Source organism: Gekko japonicus, unplaced genomic scaffold (assembly GCF_001447785.1).
Source record: "Gekko japonicus isolate JY-2015 unplaced genomic scaffold, Gekko_japonicus_V1.1 scaffold2099, whole genome shotgun sequence".
NCBI lineage: Eukaryota > Metazoa > Chordata > Lepidosauria > Squamata > Gekkonidae > Gekko > Gekko japonicus.
Genome location: NW_015163152.1, coordinates 123697 through 145939, shown reverse-complemented (window position 1 = coordinate 145939; position 22243 = coordinate 123697). Strand labels below are relative to the sequence as shown.

Sequence of the window (22243 nt, the reverse complement as noted above, 5' to 3'; positions counted from 1 at the left end):
ACGTTTTTTCCTCACCCCCAAACCTCCGCAGAGGCTGAAGACGGTTCACATTTGTATACAAAAGCACGAGGGAGGCATTCTTCAAAATAAAATGCTTTACTGGCACTGCCATTTACGGTCTCATCCTCCCATCAGGGCCCCGGGGGAGGTGTCTCTGCCTCCGGTCCCCTTCTTCGCTCAGTACTGGATATAAGAGAGGACCACGTCGCCATCGATTTCCAGGTCGTTGATTTGCTGGAAGTTGCGGAAGCGGTGGGAATAGTTGAAGAGCGGCTGGCCGTTGGCAAAGACCTTGAAGCGCTCGTTCCCGCAGCGGATGGAGAGCTGTTCCGGGCAAGACAAGACCAGGAGAGGAGGGAAAATCAGAAGCAGGAAACGGGCCTGCAAAACCTGGATCCATTTTAGCATCACTCCCCTCAGAACAGACAATTCAGTTTGCTAGCTATAGGACGGAGAAACGGGGCTACCCACAGATAAGGCAAAGGTTTTTGTATACTTGGGGCCCTCCCCAGCCTTGCAGACTTCATTATTTTTTTCCAAAAAGAATAACACAGCATAAAAAGAATGGGTGAGGAAAACCAGATCTTGCCATTTACAGCAATAAAGCTAATCCGTATTCCTCGACATGGTTTCCTCCTAGATCCCCTCTTAAATTTTGCTATCAGTTGAGAAGGGCAAAGCTACGTCTCGCCAGCCTCTAAACTTCCATTCAGCTCAATTCTCCTTAGAAATTGCCTTACATACTTTACATACATTCTTAAAAGCTATCTTCAAAGCCTAGCAAAGTTTGAGTCCAGCGGCACCTTTAAGACCAACAAAACTTTATTCAGGGTATACATTTTTGGGAGACGTGTACATGCACACGGACGCTTATACCCAGAATAAAACTTTATCGAGCTTCAAGGTGCCCCCACTGGACTCAACCTTTGTTCCGCTGTTTCAAACCAACACGGTGACCTCACCTGGATCTATCTTCAAAGCCATGAGGCTTAGAAACTTGACCCCCAAATGATCAGAAGGCTGAAGTCTGTTCCCTGAATTTAAAACTTCCCACATTTACTCAATACAGTTATGAAACACATGCATCTGTAAACACGATCTCAGTGGCATTCTTGTGTAAGCGACACACAGTATTCCAGAGATGAATGTGGAATTTTTGTGGCCAGTAAAAAGGTAAAGGTAAAGGTTCCCTTGCTCGAAAGCCAGTCGAATCCGACTCTAGGGTTGCGGTGCTCATCTCCGTTTCAAAGCCGAAGAGCCAGCGCTGTCCGAAGACGTTTCCGTGGTCATGTGGCCGGCATGACTAAACACCAAGGCGCACGGAACGCTGTTACCTTCCCACCGAAGTGGTACCTATTTATCTACTTGCAATTTCTTGCTTTCGAACTGCTAGGTTGGCAGGAGCTGGAACTAGAGACAGGAGCTCACCCTGTCTTGCGGCACCCGGGTCTTGAACCGCTGAACTACTGACCTTCCACAGCCTGCAGTTCAGCGTCTTAACCACTTGAGCCACCGCAGCTCCATTTTGTGGCCAGTACTCTTGGTTAAAAAGAAGCCCAGAGAGGCAATTCTGATCCTTTCCAGCAGAGGGCAGCAGCAAGCTGGACTATGTTTCCCTCCCTTGGCTAAAAAGCCACCCAGAGGCAATTCTGATCCTTTCCAGCAGAGGGCAGCAGCAAGCTGCACTATGTTTCCCTCCCTTAGCTAAAAAGGCACCCAGAGAGGCAATTCTGATCCTTTCCAGCAGAGGGCAGCAGCTCTTAATACCTCCCCCCCAATTACTGGATTAGAACTCATCTCCTGGGATAATACTCACATCAAAGTATTGTCCAGTCTGAAAGGGGTTGAAAGACAGCTCTCGCTCTTCACGGCCCCAGGACCCATTCAAGAAGCTGTTCCGCACCACAACCCGCTCGTTCAAGCGGGGGTTAATGTGTAGGATTATATCATTGCCGGCTTTAAAATTGATCCGGAAGCTGGGGGAGGGAAGAGCATTAAAAGGCATGAGAAGATCCCCACTGGATTCAACCTAAAATTCTTTCTGATTTAATGACCTCCTTCTGACAGATGAGAGCTCTCCAGCAGGAAGGCAAGAGCCCCGCCTGATTTTGGTTTTCAGAGGTAGCCTGCACGTGCACATGGAGGTTTAATTTAGCTAGCATGGACTATGGCTGGCAGGAGGCCGATTGCTCTCAAAAGCTGATTAATGATTTCTTGTGGCACTGGCTGTGACTTGAACCCAGACCTCTAGGCCTTCTTGTTTCCTGTTCTGAAAGGAAAGCTCATTAGCATAACTCATTAGAATAACTTATTTGCATATGCCACGCCCCCTGACATCACCAGAAGTGTGTCAGAAGGCAACACCCACCGCTCAGGCTCTACTGGACTGTTTTGGATTGCTAGCTATTGGGGGGGGGGGTGAAAGTGCAGATCTGTCCTCACAGAGGAGGGAGAGCTTGTTCCTGAATAAAACTTGGTCTTAAAGGTGCCACTGGACTGTTTTGGGCTGGGGGGTGGGGGGGCTCTGCAACTTACCTGGCTGCTTCTTGCTCTGTCTGTGGGCTGCTGGGAGCAGGGGGTGGGGCTTGTTGCATGTGCCTGCCCCCTGGGCTCTTTACTGCCAGAGCTCTGCTCCTGTGCGCTCCTGCAGGAAATGACCCCTGGCTATATCTAATCTGGTAAACACTGATATATGTCTGCAAGCCACAGAAGGAAAGCAGTTGAATTGCCTGATTGTGCAAGGAGATTGGCACCTAATGTTTAATCTGGGTTCCCATCTCTTGGCTGGGAAATATCTGGAGATTTGGGGGGTGGGGCTTGGAAAGGGCGGGGGTTTGGGGAGGGGAGGGGAAGGGCCTCAGCAGGGTACAAGGCCACAGAGTCCACCCTCCAAAGCAGCCGTTTTCTCCAGGGGAACTGGTCTCTGTCGTTTGGAGATCACAAATACAAAGAAGAGGTCTCCAGGTCCCACCTGGAGACTGGCAACCCTGTTGAGTCATTCACTGCTTGGCAGATGCAAAGATCAGTTATAGATGCAAAAGTCTAAACACACCTATTCAGAAGCCCCCCTTTAATAGGAACAACCAAGATACCAAGCAAGCTGAGCAGAACCTCCACATTCAGAGGCACTAATCCTCTGAATCCTGGAGCCAGAAGGCAACATTAGGGGAAGGCCTCGGCCTCTCTCCACCCTGTTGGTGGCCCTCCAGGGGAACTGGTTGGCCCCTGTGTGAGACGGGATGCTGGACTAGGTGGACCACTGGTCCGATCCAGCAGGGCTCTTCTCAAGTTCTTAGGAGGGCCTCAGCCTCTCTGCCCTGTTGTTGGCCCTCCAGAGGAACTGGCTGGCCACTGTGTGAGACAGGATGCTGGACTAGATGGGCCCTCACTGGTCTGATCCAGCAGGGCTCTTCTGATGTTCTTATGACGTTCAGACCCAAGCGTGGCACGTACCCTTTAGCATCTTGCGGAACAAATCCTCGTATCACCACGGTCCTCTTCGAGCCCAGTCCTCCGGAGAAGTTACCTCTATAGGGCACTTGCTGAAACAAAATTTCATTGTACAAAAATTACCCTTAGAAATCAAGGGAGGAAAGAAAGGACTTCCGACACTCCCTTCACCCAAAACTTCAAAGCGACGGCCCGTGTGGCACAGTGAATAAGAGCGTCAGACTAGTATCTGGGAGACCTGGGTTCGAATCTCCACTCACACTCTCTCAGCCCTAATGTCGGTTTTGCCAACACCCTGGAGATCTCCTGGAATTACAACCGGTCTCCAGACCACAGAAATCAGTTCCCTTGGAGGAAATGGCTGCTTTGGAGGGTGGATTCTATGATATTATAGAAGAAGAAGGTGAGTTGTTTTTTATACCCGGCCCTTCACTACCCGAAGGAGTCTCAGATCGAATCTGCATTTGCATTTTTTAATCAGTTTTGTGCTGCTGTGACACCGTCTTTCTTTGTGCTTGTTTGAATGTTGTTTGGAGAAGATTCTTTTGAAGCAGTGTGGAGGTGCAATGACAGTGGAGCCCCCCAAAGGACGATAAACATATGTGGACGTGCAAAAGTATGCTAGCACTGTTGAGGTGTGAAAACGACACCCCACGTAGACAGCTTTTTTGAAGACGGAGTCAAAAGGCTGGGACACCGGTGGGGAAGAAAAATGCAGATTCGCCCTCAGCGTGGCTGACAATCTCCTTTCCCTTCCCCTCCCCACAACAGTGATAGCCAACAATTATAACCATGCCGGGGTCGCTGTCCGTTTCTTCTGACTTCTTGAGGCCGCTGTTTCAATAGTGGAGCCCCAAAAACTCTAGAAGTTCATTCTGACTCTGCAGTCCGTCTTGCCCAGCAAGAGAACCGAAGTGAAGCAAGAAACGGCGGCCTGAAGAAGTCAGAGGAAACGGACGGCAGCCTAGGCGGTCCGTAGCCACTTCATTTGCGACTGTGTTTAGAGACAGAGAGGAAGTGGCTGAGAACTTCTGCAAAGAAGGACCGTAAAAGAAAATACTAATTCATTTTAAGGACACTGCCTGGAAGTTGGCACGCAGTGCTCCCTCTAAGCTGAGTCAGCGCGAGCCAGCTCACAGTTTCTTAGCCTCCGGCTCACACATTTTTGTCTTCCCTCAGGAAGGGATGGCTTCAGAGCAAACTGATTTAGGCAGCAGCCCAATCGCCCGCTCACAACTTTAAGGCCAGTAGCTCACAAAGTAGAATTTTTGCTCACAGGACCCCACAGCTTAGAGGGAACATTGGTTCGCAAACCTAGATTTGGGGGTGGAAGGCAGCCCTTTCTCTCCTCCGAATAACAAACTCTGATGAAGCTGAGACGGTTTGCAGAGATCACTTTCCCATATCACGAAATAGTCACAAATCTTATTCCACCTGTCTCTAATCCTGAATGAGGCTATTTTTGGGCCGGAACGCACAGGAACGGAGTTCCGGCTGGCTTCCAAGTTGGCCACGCCCAGCAGGGACTCATTAGCATAACAGGCCACACCCAACAGCAGGAACTCATTAGGATTGGCTACATTAGGGATCTGTGGCCTAACATGCAAAGGAATTCCTGCTACAAAAAAAGCCCTGGGTTTTGACAACAAACAAGGTAAACAGAATAACAAGCAAAAGGTGGGTGTGGCTGGATGACCACACTTCTGGTAACATGGGGGTGCGGCCTAATGTGCTAATGAGCTGAGCTGTCAGGGGTGTGGCCTACTATGCTAATGAGTTTCTGTTGTTGGGTGTGGCCTATTATGCTAATGAGTTCCTGCTGGGCTTTTTCTACCAAAAAAAGCCCTGCAGGATGATATAACGCTAGGGTGCATTACTGGGTACCTCGGATGGGGGTGAAGAGGGGCTATTCTCGCAGTGTCTCAGCAGCTCGTCAAAAAAAGGGGTATTTTTGAGAAGCCGCAACTTTTGCGGGGATGCTAAAGCGCCAGCCCTTCTCATCTTCACACCCATAGCCAGCTTTTTGCGCTTAGCCATTTCACATCTTCCCGGTCATGCTGTGAGCATCTCTGCGTCACTCCATGGCTGAGTCCTCCAAGACGAAAGGGAATTTTAAGGGATAACGGGGGAGTGCAAAGGAGGTAACAGCCAGGCAATCTTAGCTGGAGTGAGCGAACCAGCATGCCTGGACATCGGGGGGCGCTACATCACTCTTAAGGGTGTATAGGTGTTATCTCCTTGAATGGGAGGCCTCTCTTTGTCTTGACCTGGGAGCTGCCCTCTGCCCTCTCCTCTCTCTCCCTTTGTCCTCTCCCTCGCTGCCCATGGCCTTCCATGGAGACACATGTCTCTGCCGGTCTCTCCTGTGGATACCATGCCCTCATACTTCCACACACAAGATGCCGTGCTAGCTGGCCACTTGCGACAGGGAAAGTCCTCTTTAGATAGGCTTCCCTCTCTCTCTCCTTTCGACGGCAACCTGGACGTGAACTGGATCTGATGGAATGAATGTAAGTGTCCCCTTTTTGCAATACACTTTGTGGGAGATTTGTTTACTGCACTCAGGATCCACTCCTATGACTGGGCGAAACTCTGCCATATTAACTGAATATTCCAATAACCATTACCATCTTTACTCACCGGATTGTAGGAAGCCGGAGCCATCATCATCTGTAAGGAGAGGGGGGAAGAAAAAACAAAACCGTGGTTAGCCAGGCCAAGTCCCGGAACCCGCTTTGGAAACCTGACACGCACACCCTTGATTCTGGGGGGTAAAGAGCGAATCTAGGCCTCTCTGGCCACTTTGGTGCACTGGTTAAGTGTGTGGACTCTAATCTGGGAGAACCGGGTTTGATTCCCCACTCCTCCACTTGCACCTGGCTGGATGACCTTGGGCAAGCCGTAGTTCTGATAAGAGCTGTCCTTGAAAAAGAGCAGTTTCTGTCAGAGTTCTCTCAGCCCCACCCACCTCACAGGGTGTCTGTTGTGGGGAGGGGAAGGGAAAGGAGTTTGTCAGTCGCTCTGAGACTCCAAGTGAAGGGCCATTGGGTATAAATCCAATCTCTTTTCTTCTTCTTCTTCTTACATTCCTGCTAGGCTGGGAATAATCGAACGCTGACCCCACAGGATCCGACCAGCTGCAGAGCAGGAAACTAAATACCGTGTGCCAGCCCTGGACCCCAGAGGCCAGGTGTGGGGAGACCGCCCGAGATCCGCAAGCAGAGCAATTGGGATCTTTGGAGGAAATGCTGCCCAGGAGGGACTCAAACTCAGACCCCAATCTACTGGCCACGGTGCCACACCGAGGCAAGCTAGGAAAAGATTGGGTGGGAATTCGTTCAAGCCGATTCCAAGGCTGCGTGCGTTAACCTTTTAACGATTACCAGCACTTTATTATGGTTTTAGAATTGTTTTAATCGTAATCTATGCTTTTAATGTAATTATCTGTTTTATGTAAGCCGCCCTGAGCCGGCTTAGGCTGGGACGGCAGGGTAAAAATTCAAATAAATTCAAATAAATAAACTTGATCCGTCTGTGGATTTAATCGGGGCGCTGCTAATGGCCCTACGAGAACGTACCTTGTAGCAGTGAATGATTCTTACCCATCAGAAGCGAGAGAGAGAATGAACGCCTACACTGATGCATGCGGGACTTGTATTAAAACACCCGTACACACACACCACAGGCCACGCTCCACAGGGATTGGATAGAAGCGTGTGAATAATCTGCCTTGTAAAAGACATCCCGGAGGTAGCTGCCGGATTTCGTTGGGAGTGGGAGACAAGAAATAGCCAGTCTCAAACCGCCGTTCCACCCCAGAGGTGGGTCGCGCTTCACCACTGGGTGAAGACTGTCTGCTAACAAACTCACCCCCCACCTCCTTTCCCATCTTTAGTCTGCATACTTACCGGAAGGTTTGGATAGTTGGGATTCGGCATCATACCCTAAGAAACAGAAGAGCAGCTCTCATGAATCGGGGGCCCAATGGGAACCTCTTTCGCAGGACAGATTCAGAAGCGGAACTAAGTCGCAGGCCTGGATTGGCCATCCGACATGGCCACTGCTCCCCAGAAGCAGCTGCAGTTCCCCACCGGATGAAGTTCTAGCAGGGACTGTGGCTCAGTGGCAGAGCCCCTTGCTTGGTGTGCAGAAGGTCCCCGGTTCAATCCCCGGCATCCCCAGTTAAAAAGGGCCAGGCAGTAGGAGGTGTGAAAATTCTCTGCCTGAGACCCTGGAGAGCCACTGCCAGTCTGAGTAGACATGGACCAAGAGTCTGATTCAGGTGTTCACGGGAGGGTCCATAGCTCAGTGGTAGAGCCTCTGCTTGGCATGCAGAAGGTCCCAGGTTCAATCCCCGGCATCTCCAGCTAAAAGGACCAGGCAGGAGGGGATGGGAAAGACCTCCGCCTGAGACCCTGGAGAGCCATGAAGTGGGTCTGTAGCTCAGTGGCAGAGCCTCTGCTTGGCATGCAGAAGGTCCCAGGTTCAATCCCCGGCATCTCCAGTTAAAAGGACCAGGCAGGAGGGGATGGGAAAGACCTCTGCCTGAGACCCTGGAGAGCCATGAAGTGGGTCTGTAGCTCAGTGGCAGAGCCTCTGCTTGGCATGCAGAAGGTCCCAGGTTCAATCCCCGGCATCTCCAGTTAAAAGGGACCAGGCAGGAGGGGATCTGAAAGACCTCCGCCTGAGACCCTGGAGAGCCATGAAGTGGGGCTGTGGCTCAGTGGCAGAGCCTCTGCTTGGCATGCAGAAGGTCCCAGGTTCAACCCCCGGCATCTCCAGTTAAAAGGAAGTGATGGGAAGGGATGTGAAAGACCTCCGCCTGAGACCCTGGAGAGCCATGAAGTGGGGCTGTGGCTCAGTGGCAGAGCCTCTGCTTGGCATGCAGAAGGTCCCAGGTTCAACCCCCGGCATCTCCAGTTAAAAGGAAGTGATGGGAAAAGACATTCGCCTGAGATCCTGAAGAGTGGCTGCCAGTCAGAGTAGACGACTCTGATGGAGTGATGTTCTGATTCAGTTTACCGCAGCTTCATGCGTTCATCTGAGCCATTCAGCCTGCTGGAATATTTACAACCTTCTGAGTCAGTTCTCCCCCTCCGCTTATTGTGAGTCCTTATTAGCAGTGTTCCCTCTAAGCTGAGCTAGCACACCGTTTTTTTTAGCCTCCGGCTCACACATTTTTGCCTTCGCTCGGGGAGGAGGGCTCCCGAGCAAACGAGTTTACGCGGCAGCCAGATCGCCCGCTCACAACTTTAATGCCAGCAGCTCACAAGGTAGAGTTTGTGCTCACAAGACCCCACAGCTTAGAGGGAGCACTGCTTACTAGGGTTGCCAGCCTCCAGGCGGGGCCTGGGGATCTCCCGCTTTGACCACCGATCTCCAGCTGACAGAGATCAGCTCCCCTGGAGAAAAGGGCTGTTTTGCAGGGTGGACTCTATGGCCTTGGGCCATGCCGAGGCTCCTCCCCTCCTCAAACCCCGCCCTCTCTTGGCCCCACCCCCCAAGTCTCCAGGTATTTCCCAACCCAAACCTGGCAACCCTAGTACTCACAGGGTAGTTTCCAGGGGGGCATCCGGGATTTGGCATCATGCCCTAAAACGAAGAGTGAGAGCAAAAGCTTGAACCGGGTAGCGCTTTTGCATCCAGGCTGTGGCTCGGAGGGTGAAGCCAGGGCTATTTTTGGGCAGGAACGCACAGGAACGGAGTTCCGGTTGGCTCCTGAGTTGGCCACGCCCAGCAGGAACTCATTAGCATAATAGGCCACACCCAACATCAGAAACTCATTAGGACTGGCTTCATTAGGGGTGTGTGGCCTAACATGCAAAGAAGTTCCTGCTAAAAAAAAAAGCCCAGGGTTTTGACGACAAAGTAAACAGAATAAGAAGCAAAAGGTGGGTGTGGCTGGATGACCACACTTCTGGTAACATGGGGGTGTGGCCTCATATGCTAATGAGTTTCTGCTGTTGGGTGTGGCCTATTATGCTAATGAGTTCCTGCTGGGCTTTTTCTACAAAAAAAGCCCTGGGTGAAGCAATTCTTAATGGTGCCCCCCCCCCTTCCCGGGGGAGGTGATCTATACATTTGAGGCCCGTTCACAACTGTGGTTCAAAAAGGACGTATTTGGGCGTTTAGGATGCCCCTTCTTGGTTTGTGCTGGCTTTCGACTGCCTTTCTTGGGGCCGGTGCTCCCTCTAAGCTGTGGAGTCTTGTGAGCAAAAATTCTCCTTTCTGAGCTACGGGCATTAAAGCTGTGAGCGGGCCATTTGGCTGCTGCATCAATGAGTTTGCTCTGGAGCCCTCCTTCCTGAGCCAAGACAAAAATGTGTGAGCCAGAGGCTAAAAAAACGTGAGCTGGCTCACACTAACTCAGCTTAGAGGGAACACTGGTCGGGGGCGCTATTGCGCCCCTTTCCTTGAGGACAGATCCCCGATTTGTGAGCTACGGGCATTAAAGTTGTGAGTGAGCGATGTGGCTGCTGCATCAATTAGTTTGCTCTGGAGCTATCCTTCCTGAGCAAAGGCAAAAATGTGTGAGCCGGAGGCTAAAAAACTGTGAGCCGGACCACGCTGACGCAGCTTAGAAGGAACACTGCAGCCATCACCACCCAATAAATAGGGGGATTTGGTCATTGTGGGGTATATATGCCGCCCTTGTTTAGAGAAGGGGATCTGCTTTGGGTCTTAACACACACACAGAAGAACCGAAACGAAGCACCGTCCCCGTGGCTCACAGGCTAAGCGCTTGCTTTGGAGACGGAGGGTCTCGGGTTCGGCTCCCGGCCTCTCAACGTGAGCCACAGGGCTCAGTCCCCATATCAAACCCCAGCCCTCTAAGCACCCCGTTAAGTCGTGGCACTCACCGGCATTCCCATCGGAGGGCAAGGCTGCGCTGGCATTCCCTGCACAGAGACAAACAGAGGGTTAAATCCACCGGGACGGCCCGGCCTGGGTCGACCGAAGCGGCCTAGAACTGGAATGCAAGAAACCCATTTCCCGTACGCCCCGGCAGAAGGACCCGAATTCTTTTAGGAAACGCAAACCGGGCAGGGAGGGCTTGAGGCCGAGCGTCCTTCCTGACCTCCAAGGCCAGCAGAGAAGCCCCAGTTTCTTCCGGGTCGTGAGCAAATGCCACAGCCTGGCCCGGGGCGAGCTGTCAGCCCCTGTCGTCCACGGGAGAGACCTGCTTCCCCAGGCGGGATGACTCACCCCGCCGCCCATCATGCCCCCTCCGAGGACGGTCAGCGACTGCAGCTCCATGTCCCCATCCACGTTCACCTCCTGGATCCGGTCCACGGGGAGCCGGTGCTTGTACTCGCAGAAGGGATTCCTGTTCACCAGGACCTGGTAGGAGGCCAAAGGAGGAGAGCTCAGGTGAGGAGCCCTGTCACGGCTCAGGTGGGGCGTCACCTGACGCTGCCACCACTCTGGATTTAGGATCCCTTGAGAAGGCCCAGAGCACCCTCCCAAGACCTTCAGACCTCCCTTTTGGCCGAATAATAGGCGTGAGGACCCGGCAGAGTGAAACAAGGAAAAGGTTTATTTTATAGGAGGTCAAAAACAAGGTGTGGAATAGTAACGGTAAGTGGGTGAAAAGAAAAGAAATCAAATGCCCTAACGCGTCTAAATATATACTGACCCTAGCTCACTATCTCAAGTGGCCCTAGACTACTCAACCTTCCCTCAGAATGAGGGTCTCTCCCCTGCAGCAGACTTCCTTCCGGCTCTGCCCTCTGGGAAGAAGAACAGCTTCTGCTCTGGCACCAGCCCTTTTGTCCCCCCAGCCCTCTTCTTCCCTATTGGTCAATTTTGGCTCTAAAACCTCCCAGGGGCTTCTGGGAGTTGTAGGCCCAGCCTCACCTACTGCTAGCCAGGCTCCCTGGGCCTAGTAGGTAGGGCTCCCAAATCTCGCCAAATTGCGGCGGGGGATCCGCATGTCTTTGCAGAATCCGTGCCGAGGGGATGGCAAGACGCATTGCACCGGTGTCGCCAGGACATGACGCTATGCGTCACTCTAGCAACGGGGCTGTTTGGAGCCTTGTTGCCAGAGCGACGCGTAGCGTCATGTCCTGGCGACACCGGTGCAATGCGTCTTGCCATCCCCTCGGCACGGATTCTGCAAAGACACACGATCCCCCGCCGCGACTTGACAACCCTACTAGTAGGCCTCTGGTGGCACAGCCCAGATCATGACAAGCCCACGTTACCCACGAGGCCCAGGACGGGCAAGGACAGCCTCCCCTGCAGCCCAGCCGCCCCGAGAGAGCCGAGTCCTTCCTCTTCCCATTTTACAGACCGGGACGACTGAGGCCTGTACTCCGCTCCCTGTTTATCTGGTACACACGATTCCCACTTTCCTCTGGAGGGTCTCAGGGCCACATAGACAATTCTCTCTTTCCCCAGTTTATCCCCAACACAGCTCTGTCGGGCAGAGAGCCTGCAACGAGTCCCCCACTGCACGGGGTTGCCAACCTCCAGGTGGGGCCTGGGGAGACCTCCAGAACTTACAACTAATCCCCAAACTGCAACTCCTTTGGAGAAGACGGCTGCTTTGGGGGGTGGACTCTGTAGCATTCAACCCACACTGAGGTCCCTCCCCTCTACAAACCCCACCCTTCCCAGGCTCCGCCCACCCCAAAATATCCAGGAATTTACCAACCTGGAGTTGGCAACCCTGCTGCCCAGTGAGATTGCCAACAGAGTCAGGATTTGAAGCCGGGATTCCTGAAATCCTAGTCTTGAGAGTCTTTAACCACTACACCACATTGGTTCTCCTGAAACTGAGTGAGAGCCTGGGACGCAGATCAAACACAGCATCCAACGGTCTTATTGTATTTTATTATATAACGCGTGGAATTCACGGCCACAGGAGGTGCAGTGGCTACAAGCATAGATGGCTTCAAGAGGGAATTAGATAAACATAAGGAGCAGAGGTTCACCAGCGGCTATTAGCCACAAGGTATAGACAGGAACTCTCGGTCTGGGGCAGGTCATCCACTGTATTCTTGGTGCTTGGGGGGGGGGGCAACAGTGGGAGGGCTTCTAGTGTCCTGGCCCCACTGCTGGACCTCCTGATGGCACCTGGTATTTTTTTGGCCACTGTGTGACACAGAGTGTTGGACTGGATGGGCCTTTGGCCCGATCCAACATTGGCTTCTCTTATGTTCTTATAAGAGGGAATTAGATAAACATAAGGAGCAGAGGTTTTTACATATTTATTGCTTTACAGCTGTTGACCTTATAACCTTGTTGTTTAGTTTTTCGCTTTGCATAACTTAAACATCTTCATGTTAGATGATGATGATGATGAAGAAGAAGAAGAAGGAGAAGAAGAAGAGGAGGAGGAGATTGGATTTATACCCCACCCTTCACTACCCAAAGGAGTCTCAGAGCAGCTTACAATCTCCTTTCCCTTCCCCTCCCCACAACAGACACCCTGTGAGGGAGGTGGGGCTGAGACAGCTCTGACAGAAACGGCTCTTTTTCAAGAACACCTCTGACAGAACTGTGGCTTGCCCAAGGTCATCCAGCAGCCGCAAGTGGAGGAGTGGGGAATCAAACCCAGTTCTCCCAGATTAGAGTCCGTGCACTTAACCACTACGCCAAACTGGCTCTCACACCAAACTGTTACATGCTAATTTCCTGTTAATTCCCTGTGTATAAGTTTAGAGCCTCATCTACCATTCTAATGTATTTGAAAAAGCTCGCCTTGCACATGAACTCATGACCTTGAATAAACCTTTGCTGGTCTTAAAGGTGTTCTACCGTAGACCACTTGTAACTCCAGATCTCCAGGCCCCACCTGGGGACTGGCAACCCTATCCTGCCTCCGCACAAATTTGTTTTAACGTTCCAGTGCGTTTCCCTCTGCGTTCCACACACACTTCAGCTTCCCAGCTGTGCTGCAGCTGGCAGCTGCCAGGTGGGGCCTGGGGAGCTAACACTTTTACAACCGATCTCTAGATTACAGAGCTCAGGTCCCCAGGAGAAAATGGCTGCTGAGGTCCCTCCTTTCCCCAAACCCCGCCCTCTCCTGGCCCCGCCCCCCAAATCCCCAAGTACTTCCCAACCCAGAACTGGCAACCACAGACAACCAGCGGGCGTAATCTTCGTGGGGGGGGCGGGGCTTCAGCTCCCGCCGAAATTTTCAGGAAGGTATCATCCTCCCCCGTGAGCCCCCCTTGCTCCTAGCAAAGCAATGCCTCTGGCCCAGCCCCAGCCCCCCCCCCCGGGAAATTGGAAAGTCTACACCCTTCTATGTGCCCGGCCAAAATCAACTGCACCAATCTTTGGCATTCCTTGCCTGACGCTTCCCACTTCTCGGCGCAGAAAATATTTGTGAACATTCCTTAACAGCGCGCTGGGATCCTGCAGAGAGCTTTGGATTTGCTTTGCCGAGATGTCAAACATCCCTCGCATTCGGGCCGAAGCGCAAACCGAATCTGGAGCGCCCACTTTTCCGTCGCGAGTGTCCACACAAACCTGGAAGTGGTCACTGTTGACGATGAAAATGAGCTCGAAGTGCTGGCCCAGTTTCAGGGGCATCCCGTGGCGCTCCTCCTTTCCCCATTTGCCCCCCTGGCAGGTATTCAAGACGATGGTGTCGTGGCCTTTAAAGCGAGGGTTGAAGTGCAGGGCGATGTCGCTCCCATACATAAAGTTCACCCGGAAGCTGGAAGCAGAGAATCCCCCCCAAAAAACAGAGCATCAAAACATCTGTGGCGTATGGTATGCTGATGCAATTGAAAATACAGGATGAAATAGTTACAGACTGTACGATTAAATGGATGCAAATAGTAGGTTATAAGCGGTGTTCCCTCTAAGCTGGGTTAGTGTGAGCCAGCTCACAGTTTTTTAGCCTCCGGCTCACACATTTTCATCTTCGCTCAGGAAGGAGGGCTCCAGAGCAAACTAATTTATGCAGTAGCCAAATTGCTCGCTCACAACTTTAATGACAGTCGCTCGCAAAGTAGAATTCTTGGTCACAACAGCTTAGAGGGAGCATTGATCCTGGGACAGCGAATTCCGCAGGTTAATTACTCTGAAGAAGGACTTCTTTTTTTACCAAACCTGAAATCTGTCACTTGTCAAGATCACAGTGTATCCCCAAGCTCTAATATTATGGGCACGGTCAGGGATCATTTTGTAGAAAAAGAAGTGCAGGAGCTCATTAGCATAACTCATTAGTGTGACATTTGCATATGCCACACCCCCTGACATCACTGGAAGTGTGTCAGAAGGCAACACCCACCGCTCAGGCTCCACTGGACTGTTTTGGATTGCTAGCTACTGGGGGAGGGGGACGTGCAGATCTGTCCTCACAGAGGAGGGAGAGCTTGTACCTGAATAAAACTTGGCCTTAAAGGTGCCACTGGACTGTTTTGGATTGCTAGCTGGTATTGGAGAGGTGGGGGGGGGGGATGCGCAGATCTGTGCAGGAAGGAAGGGAGGAAGGGAGGAAGGAAGGAGGGAGGGAGGGAAAAAAGAGAAATCAAGAAGGAAGGAAAGAAAGAGGGAGAGAAGGAAATGAGGAAAAGGGAAAGAAGGAGAGAAGGAAAGTAGGAGGGCTGCTTCTTGCTCCTCGTGGCCTGGGGCTGCTGGGAGCAGGGGGCGGGGCTTGTTGCATGTGCCCGCCCCCTGCGCTTTTTACTGCTGGAGCTCCGCTCCTGTGCGCTCCTGCAGGAAATTACCCCTGGGCACGGTAAAGAGTTTGTCTTCTCTAACCTCTGCATAACTTTAGAAATCGTGTCTCTAAACTAAAAGAAAATCCCCAAATACCTTAATCTTTCTTCATAGTAGAAAAGAGCAACAATCCAGGAGCACCTTAGGTAAAGGTAAAGGTTTCCCTTGCTCGAAAGCCAGTCTAATCCGACTCTAGGGATGCGGTGCTCATCTCTGTTTCCAAGCTGAAGAGCCAGCGCTGTCCAAAGACGTTTCCGTGTTCACGTGGCCGGCACGACTAGACGCCGAGGGGCACGGGACGCTGTTACCTTCCCACCGAAGTGGTACCTACTTGCAGTTTCTTGCTTTCGAACTGCTAGGTTGGCAGAACCTGGGGCCGGAGACGGGAGCTCACTCCGTCACGCAGCAGTCGGGTCTCGAGCTGCCGAGCTACCGACCTTCCGGTCTGCAGTTCAGCGTCTTAACCACTTGAGCCACCTTACAGACTAACAAAATACGTGGCAGGGTGGGAGCTTTCGGGAGTCACTGCTCACTTCTTCGGATACTCTTCTTCAGTGACTCGCGAAACTTCATCCCCTGCCACAAATTTTGTTAAAGGTGCTCCTGGACTCTTGCTCTTTTCTCCTGCTGCAGGCAGACCAACACGGGTACCCCCATCTAGGTTTACCTGTTGGTTGAGCTGGGTATCATCCCTTGAACGTAGACGGACATCCCAGGATGCAGTCCATACGGCACGGGCTTGCTGCATGGGAGCGGCTGCAAGGAGGGAAAAGCCACATCAGGCATCTTGAGGCAGACGAACCCCGCACAGAGGGAGTTCCCCCGCTGTGTCTCTGTATGCGGGGTTGGGCAGAGTGGGGACTCTGGAGAGGGTGTCTCCATCATCGGGCTGGGTCGATGCATGCTGAGATGTCTTCAATTGAGTCAGGCCCTCGATTCCCGCCCCCCGCCCCCGGCTCAGTACCAGGCTGTGGGCAGGATGGGGCCAAGGGAGATCTTTTCTCTCCCCACCACCCCAATATTTTTTTGTTTGTGGGTAAATCTCTGGTTTTAAAGAAATCCCCCTTTGGCGACTATGATATATAAAGCGGTGGGGCGGGGAGGAGAAGCGTGAATCTGGGAGATGTCTGAGAACGGGACTCCCCTATCGATAAACTCCTGAGCAGGCCAGGGAGACAGAGAAGAAAAAGACGGGGGCTTTCACATCTGCTAAATTATGCAGTTCCAATCCATTTCAGCGACCGTTTGCAAGTGGATCTTGCACAGTAAGATCCAGTTGCAAACCGCATCGAAAGTGGATTGAACATGCATTATTTATAGGCGGAATCTGTATCCGTCTTTCCCACCAGTGTCCCAGCCTTTTGACTCCGTCTTCAAAAAAGCTGTCTACATTTGGTGTCGTTTTCACACCTCAACGGTGCTAGCATACTTTTGCACGTCCACATATGTTTATCGTCCTTTCGCGGCGGCTCCACTGTCATTGCACCTCCGCACTGCTTTAAAAGAATCTTCTCCAAACAACATTCAAACGAGCCTAGAGAAAGACGGCGTCACAGCAGCACGAAAATGATTTTAAAATGCAAATGCGGATTCGGCCTAGGTCGAATCTGCATTTGGATTTTTTAATCAGTTTCGTGCTGCCGTGACGCCGTTTTTCCTCTATGCTTGTTGGAATGTTGTTTGGAGAAGATTCTTTTAAAGCAGTGCAGAGGTGCAATGACAGTGGAGCCCCCACGAAAGGGCAATAAACATATGCAGACGTGCAAAAGTATGCTAGCACTGTTGAGGTGTGAAAAAGACACCAAACGTAGACAGCTTTTTAAAAGACGGTGTCAGAAGGCTGGGACACTGGTGGGAAAGACAAATGCAGATTCGACCTTAGTATGTGTGTGTGAAAGCGTGTTCTTGAGCATGGACAGAGTATCCCCCGTGTCTGGCAGCAGGGGGCGCAACTCCCCTGGTATTGGCCCTCCTCGATTAGAAAGAACCTAAAGAGAGCTTGGGGGAAGCTCTCTATTTACCCATTTCTGCTTTCCCGCCCCTAATTCAGGGCAAATTCCATCTCCCACCCACGCAGGCACACACACCTGGTGAACCTTCCCGGTTCCTAGGTGAGCTTTCTGGGTCGAATGTGACTCTCCAGGGGTAATAAACTTCTGGTTAATTATTGACCTAATTCTGCCCAGGAACTGAGTGCTGGGTGTGGCAGGGTCAGGCGACTGGTTTGCCAGCGTCCCTCCAAGTTCTCCTTTCACCCCACCCAGTCAAATAGGGCCCAGCACAGTTTAGCCGGTCACCCTTTATCTGATCTTTCCATGCACAGGAATAAAAAGAAAACCGCGGAAGAGGAAATTAGACCTCAGGGCAAAACCCACTGGACCAGGCTGGCAAGATCCAGTACATTCCCTGGCCAGCGTTCATCGAAACTGCTGCGGTTCAGAATGAGCACAGCATTGCTCTTGAGTAGACCAGGGTTTTTTGGCCAACATGACCTGTGCAAATGTTGCTTTGTAATGAGGCATGGCCACCGCCGTAGAAAAGTAGCATGCACGCACAACACTGTGGGCAGTGTTCCCTCAAAGCTGAGTTAGCGTGAGCCAGCTCACAGTTTCTTAGCCTCCGGCTCACACATTTATGCCTCCGCTCGTGAAGGAGGGCTCCAGAGCAAACTGATTAATGCAGCGGCCAAATCGCTCCCTCGCAACTTTAGCACCGGTAGCTCAGAAAGTAGAATTTTTGCTCACAAGACTCCACAGCTTAGAGGGAGTGTGACTGGTCTGATTTCCCGAGAAGAGATTTCTTCACCTTGCTTAGGAAGGCGGCAATTCGACAGGTGCACAGCCCCTTGTGCAGAGGCACCCATTCCCCCCCCCCAAAAAAAAGCAAGAGGAAATCTCACTGCCATTATAACATGCACCGGAAATTCTAGTCATGGGCTTCCAGATTTCCTAGCTTCCAAGATCTAACAAGAGTGGGCTATACCACGCCACCTTCCTTCCGAGGAGCTTCCTGCCCAAAGGTGGCAAAGGATTCTGGGGCACATTCTGTGCACACAGGAGGAGGGGGTTAGAGAGCTGCTGGATAAGCCCACCCCCAATACACTGCAGTTACATGAACTGGTTAGGCTGACCCTGTGCCGTCAAACCGCCCATGGTGGGTCACCTGAGGGACACGTCCCCTCATTCTCTTACGACAGGTGGACAGGTTACGGAGAGAATGTGGAGGCTCGTGGGAGACAGAGGGGTCCCCAAAGAAGGAGGGTGGTCCCGACTTGAAGAAGAAGAAGAAGAAGAAGAAGAAGAAGAAGAAGAAGAAGAAGAAGAAGAAGAAGAAGAAGAAGAAGAAGAAGAAGAAGAAGAAGAAGAAGAAGAAGAGGAGGAGGAGGAGGAGGAGGAGGAGGAGATTGGATTTATACCCCGCCCTTCGCTACCCGAAGGAGTCTCAGAGCGGCTTACAATCTCCTTTCCCTTCCCCTCCCCACAACAGACACCCTGTGAGGCAGGTGGGCCTGAGAGAGCTCCAAAAGAACTGCACTTGAAAGAACAGCGCTGAGAGAGCTGTGATTGACCCAAGGAGGAGTGGGGAATCAAACCCAGTTCTCCCAGATTAGAGTCCGCACACTCAACCACTACACCAAACTGGCGGTCCCTACAGAGGGTCTCTGCAGAGGAGGATGGAGACCTACACAGCCACAGGGAACACCCTAAGAGTCGCACATTTCCAGGAGGCCTGGATGGAACCAGAAGGCTGCCGAGACTTTTCCAGCGTTTGTGACGAAGAAGAACCCCAGTTTGGAAACTGCCAGTGTAAAGTTTTAAGGGCCAATCTTTGGAGGGCGCGCATACCACAAACAGTGTTCTTCTTGTGACTTGGCAAAGGAGGAAGGAAGGAAGGAAGGAAGAAAGGGAAGAGGAGGAGGAGGAGGCGGTGGCGGCAACCGGGATGGTGAGAGGGTTTGAATCCAAGTCTTACAAGGAAAGGCTGAAAGAGTTGGGTCTGTTTAGCCTGGAAAAAAGAAGGCTTAGAGGGGACATGATTGCAGCCTTCAAGTATCTGAAGGGCTGTCATGTAGAAGATGGAGCGGATCTATTCTCTCTCGCTCCAGATTGCAAGACTAGATCTAACGGGTGGGAATTACAAGAGAGCTAAATATCAGGAGAAACTTCCTAACTGTGAGAGTGGTTGAGCAGTGGAACAGACTGCCTCGGGAGGTGGTGGATGCTTCTTCGCTGGACGTTTTCAAGCGGAGGCTGGACGACCATCTTTTGGGTATGTTGTCGGGCTATCTTAGTTTCGGCTATGCTCCTGCAGAGTGCAGGGAGTTGGACTAGATGACCTGCAAGATCCCTTCCAACTCTAAAATTCTATGATCCGAGGAGGAGATGGAGGAGGAGGAGAAGAAGAAGAAGTTGAAGAAGAGGAGGAGGAGGAGGAGGAGACTGGATTTATACCCCACCCTTCCTTGGAGTCTCAGAGCGGCTTACAATCTTCTTTCCCTTCCTCTTCCCATAACAGACACCCTGTGAGGTAGGTGGGGCTGAGAGAGCTCTCTTGAGGACTGTTCGTGAGGGAACCACTCTGAGAGAGCTTGTGACTGACCCAAGGTCACTCCAGCAGCTGCACGTGGAGGAGTGGGGAATCAAACCCATTCCTCCCAGATTAGAGTCTGCGCTCCTGACCACTACCCTAAACTGGCCATTGGCCAGAGGGAAAGAAAAAAACAGGACAATTAGAGCACCATCTCCTCATCTTCTGGATTTGATTTTGGGCAAAAAGATTGGCCCCGCCACCACCAAAATCAATGGTTAGAGGAATCGGCTGGATATTTAATCAACTTTTAAAGCCAGCCTTCACTGGCGGTTTGGTCCACGTTTCTTAGGAGGGGTGTTGAAATGAAGCGTGCCACACACACCCCTCAACAGGAGCACATTGTAACCGAACGCTTGGATGTACAAGACGATGCAAGCTTTAGAATGACGCAGAACTTTTGGATCCAGCAAAGTAACCAGATATTTGCTAGAGAGCGAGGCCATGTCTCAGTACAAATTATATAGGGATGCCAGCCTCCAGGTGGAGTAAACGTGGAAAACCACCGTGCAACAACAAAAACAAAGCACACAATTCTGATATACAGTAAAGACCCTGATTATTATAGGGCACCAATATGCAGACCAGGTTCAATGTTGTGGCTGTCTTGCTTTCAAAAACGGACAGCCGCAACATCGAACCTTGTCTGCATATTCGTCTCTGTAACTTGGGACATTTCTTCAAGACTGAATATTGTTATATTTATCTGTATATTGTGGTTAGTGCACTATAGTCCACCATTGTGGTTAGTGCACTATAATCAATCAGGTTACACTAGGATCTTTACTGTGTATCATAAGCAATGCTCCCTCTAAGCTGCTGAGTCTTGTGAGCAAAAATTCTACTTGGAGAGCTACTGGCATTAAAGTTGTGAGCGAGCAATTTGGCCGCTGCGTAAATCAGTTTGCTCCGGAGCCCTCCTTCCTGAGCTGAGACAAAAATGTGTGAGCTGGAAGCTAAAACACTGTGAGCTAGCTCACACTAGCTCAGCTTAGAGGGAACACTGATCATAAGTATATGACTTAGTTAATTAACGAAGTTATAGTCGTGTATCAGAATTGTGTGCTTTGTTTTTGTTGTTACGCGGTGATTCTCCACGTTTCACTCACCCTTGCCGTGTTTCCTGGGTGTTTGTTGCCAAGTCTCCAGGTGGGACCTGGGGATCCCTCGGAATTACAGCTCATTTCCAGACTACAGAGATCAGTTCCCCTGGAGAAAGTGGCTGCTTTGGAGGGGGGGGGCTCTGTGGCATCGTGCCCCCCGGGAGGTCCCTGTCCTCCCCAGGCTCCATCCCCAAATCTCCAGGAGTTCCCCGACCCAGATCTGGCAACCCGACCCTCCCATCCCCTGCCGGTGGCTCGGAGAGACCTATTTGGGAACCTGTCGGGGAAAGCGCAAAGACGTTTTAAGGCTTCCAGACTTTTTTGCTCTGCCGCTTAACACACCTGTCGCTTCCATCGCTCCAAGACAGGGGATACGGACTGAGGACTCGAGCAGGCTGAGTTTAGCGGCACGAAATCCGAGGGCCCCGGGAGAAAAGGGGAAAGGGAGAGACAGGGATACTCACGGGGTTGTAGGTTGGCATGTAGCCAGGTGCCGGGACGTAAGTCATGATGCCGAGGTCTCACTTGCAGGACACAGAGGGGGCAAAGCCGGAGAGAGAAAAAGAGAGGCCGGGCGGCAGACGGTTTTTTATAGGTGCCTCTTCAGGGGGTGGGGCAGTTGGCATGAGCCCCCCCAGCAGGTAGAAAGCTCACATTGCACTCAGCTGCGTGTATCCCCACCTTCGCCTCTCTCCTGCAGGAGCAGCGGGAAAGTTCCTGTTTCCTGGAAAGTTTGGAGATATCGACCCCAATTTCATTTTTCTACTGCCTGGTGGTTAGGGCGAGGAGGAGGGGGAAGCCGGCAAAGGCCACAGAGAGGCTTGCTGGGTCTCCCAGGCTCTCCCAAAGCATTTGTTTCTTCCAGGGCAACTGATCTCTGTAGTCTGGAGATGAGGTGTAATTCTGAAGGATCCCCAGGTCCCACCTGGAGGCTGGCATCCCTGTCCTTTGCCCTGCTAACAACCAACCCCACGCAACATCCACAACTGAAAACAATGGCCTTTTCTTTCGAAGATGACAAAACAGCTCTGAGAGAACTCGTGACTGACCCAAGGTCCTCCTGGCGTTTATTTATTTGGATGGCAGCTTGCCCCATCCTCGGGGCAGAGGATAATATCAATGTTTCTATCCATTCACCTCTTTCTTCTCACAAGCCTTTCTGTGGTGCTCGACTCCCTCTGAGGTGCCCCGTGCTCAAGTTTTTCTTTTTTTAAAATAAACGAATTTTTTATTATTTTCTCTTAAAAGGGCGGGATACTGAAGGAAAAAAGGGGCAAGGGAAAAATATGGATTCATCCTATTTGTGAAGTATTATGAACTGTTATGGACAACAAGTAGAAGGAGATGTATTACCAAAATGTATCACATATTTCAAATATAAGAGCGAACCATAAAACTCAAATATTACAGAATGACAAAATTTG

The 22243-nt window shown here is 51.5% G+C and overlaps 1 protein-coding gene across 1 annotated transcript; it reads right to left on the bottom strand.

The window, feature by feature from the left end:
- Positions 1-177: 177 nt before the first annotated feature.
- Positions 178-21328, bottom strand: LGALS4 (lectin, galactoside-binding, soluble, 4). Its single transcript, XM_015407045.1, has 10 exons — positions 21284-21328; positions 15797-15885; positions 13930-14119; positions 10657-10791; positions 10311-10349; positions 9001-9042; positions 6091-6120; positions 3454-3542; positions 1817-1976; positions 178-324 (listed from the first exon to the last, which is right to left on the bottom strand). The coding sequence occupies exons 1-10, from the start codon at positions 21326-21328 to the stop codon at positions 178-180; spliced, it is 966 nt and encodes a 321-aa protein (XP_015262531.1).
- Between the last annotated feature and the right edge of the window lie 915 nt (positions 21329-22243).

Bases quoted from the DNA above. Each gene is read 5' to 3' on its own strand.
- LGALS4 (XM_015407045.1), bottom strand. From the start codon at position 21,328: ATGACTTACGTCCCGGCACCTGGCTACATGCCAACCTACAACCCC. The intron at 10,792-13,929 runs GTTTGTGTGGAC...GCCTCCTACCAG, and splicing joins TCAACAGTGACCACTTCCAG to GTCCTGGTGAACAGGAATCC. The intron at 325-1,816 runs GTGAGTATTATC...TGCCCGGAACAG, and splicing joins AGACTGGACAATACTTTGAT to CTCTCCATCCGCTGCGGGAA.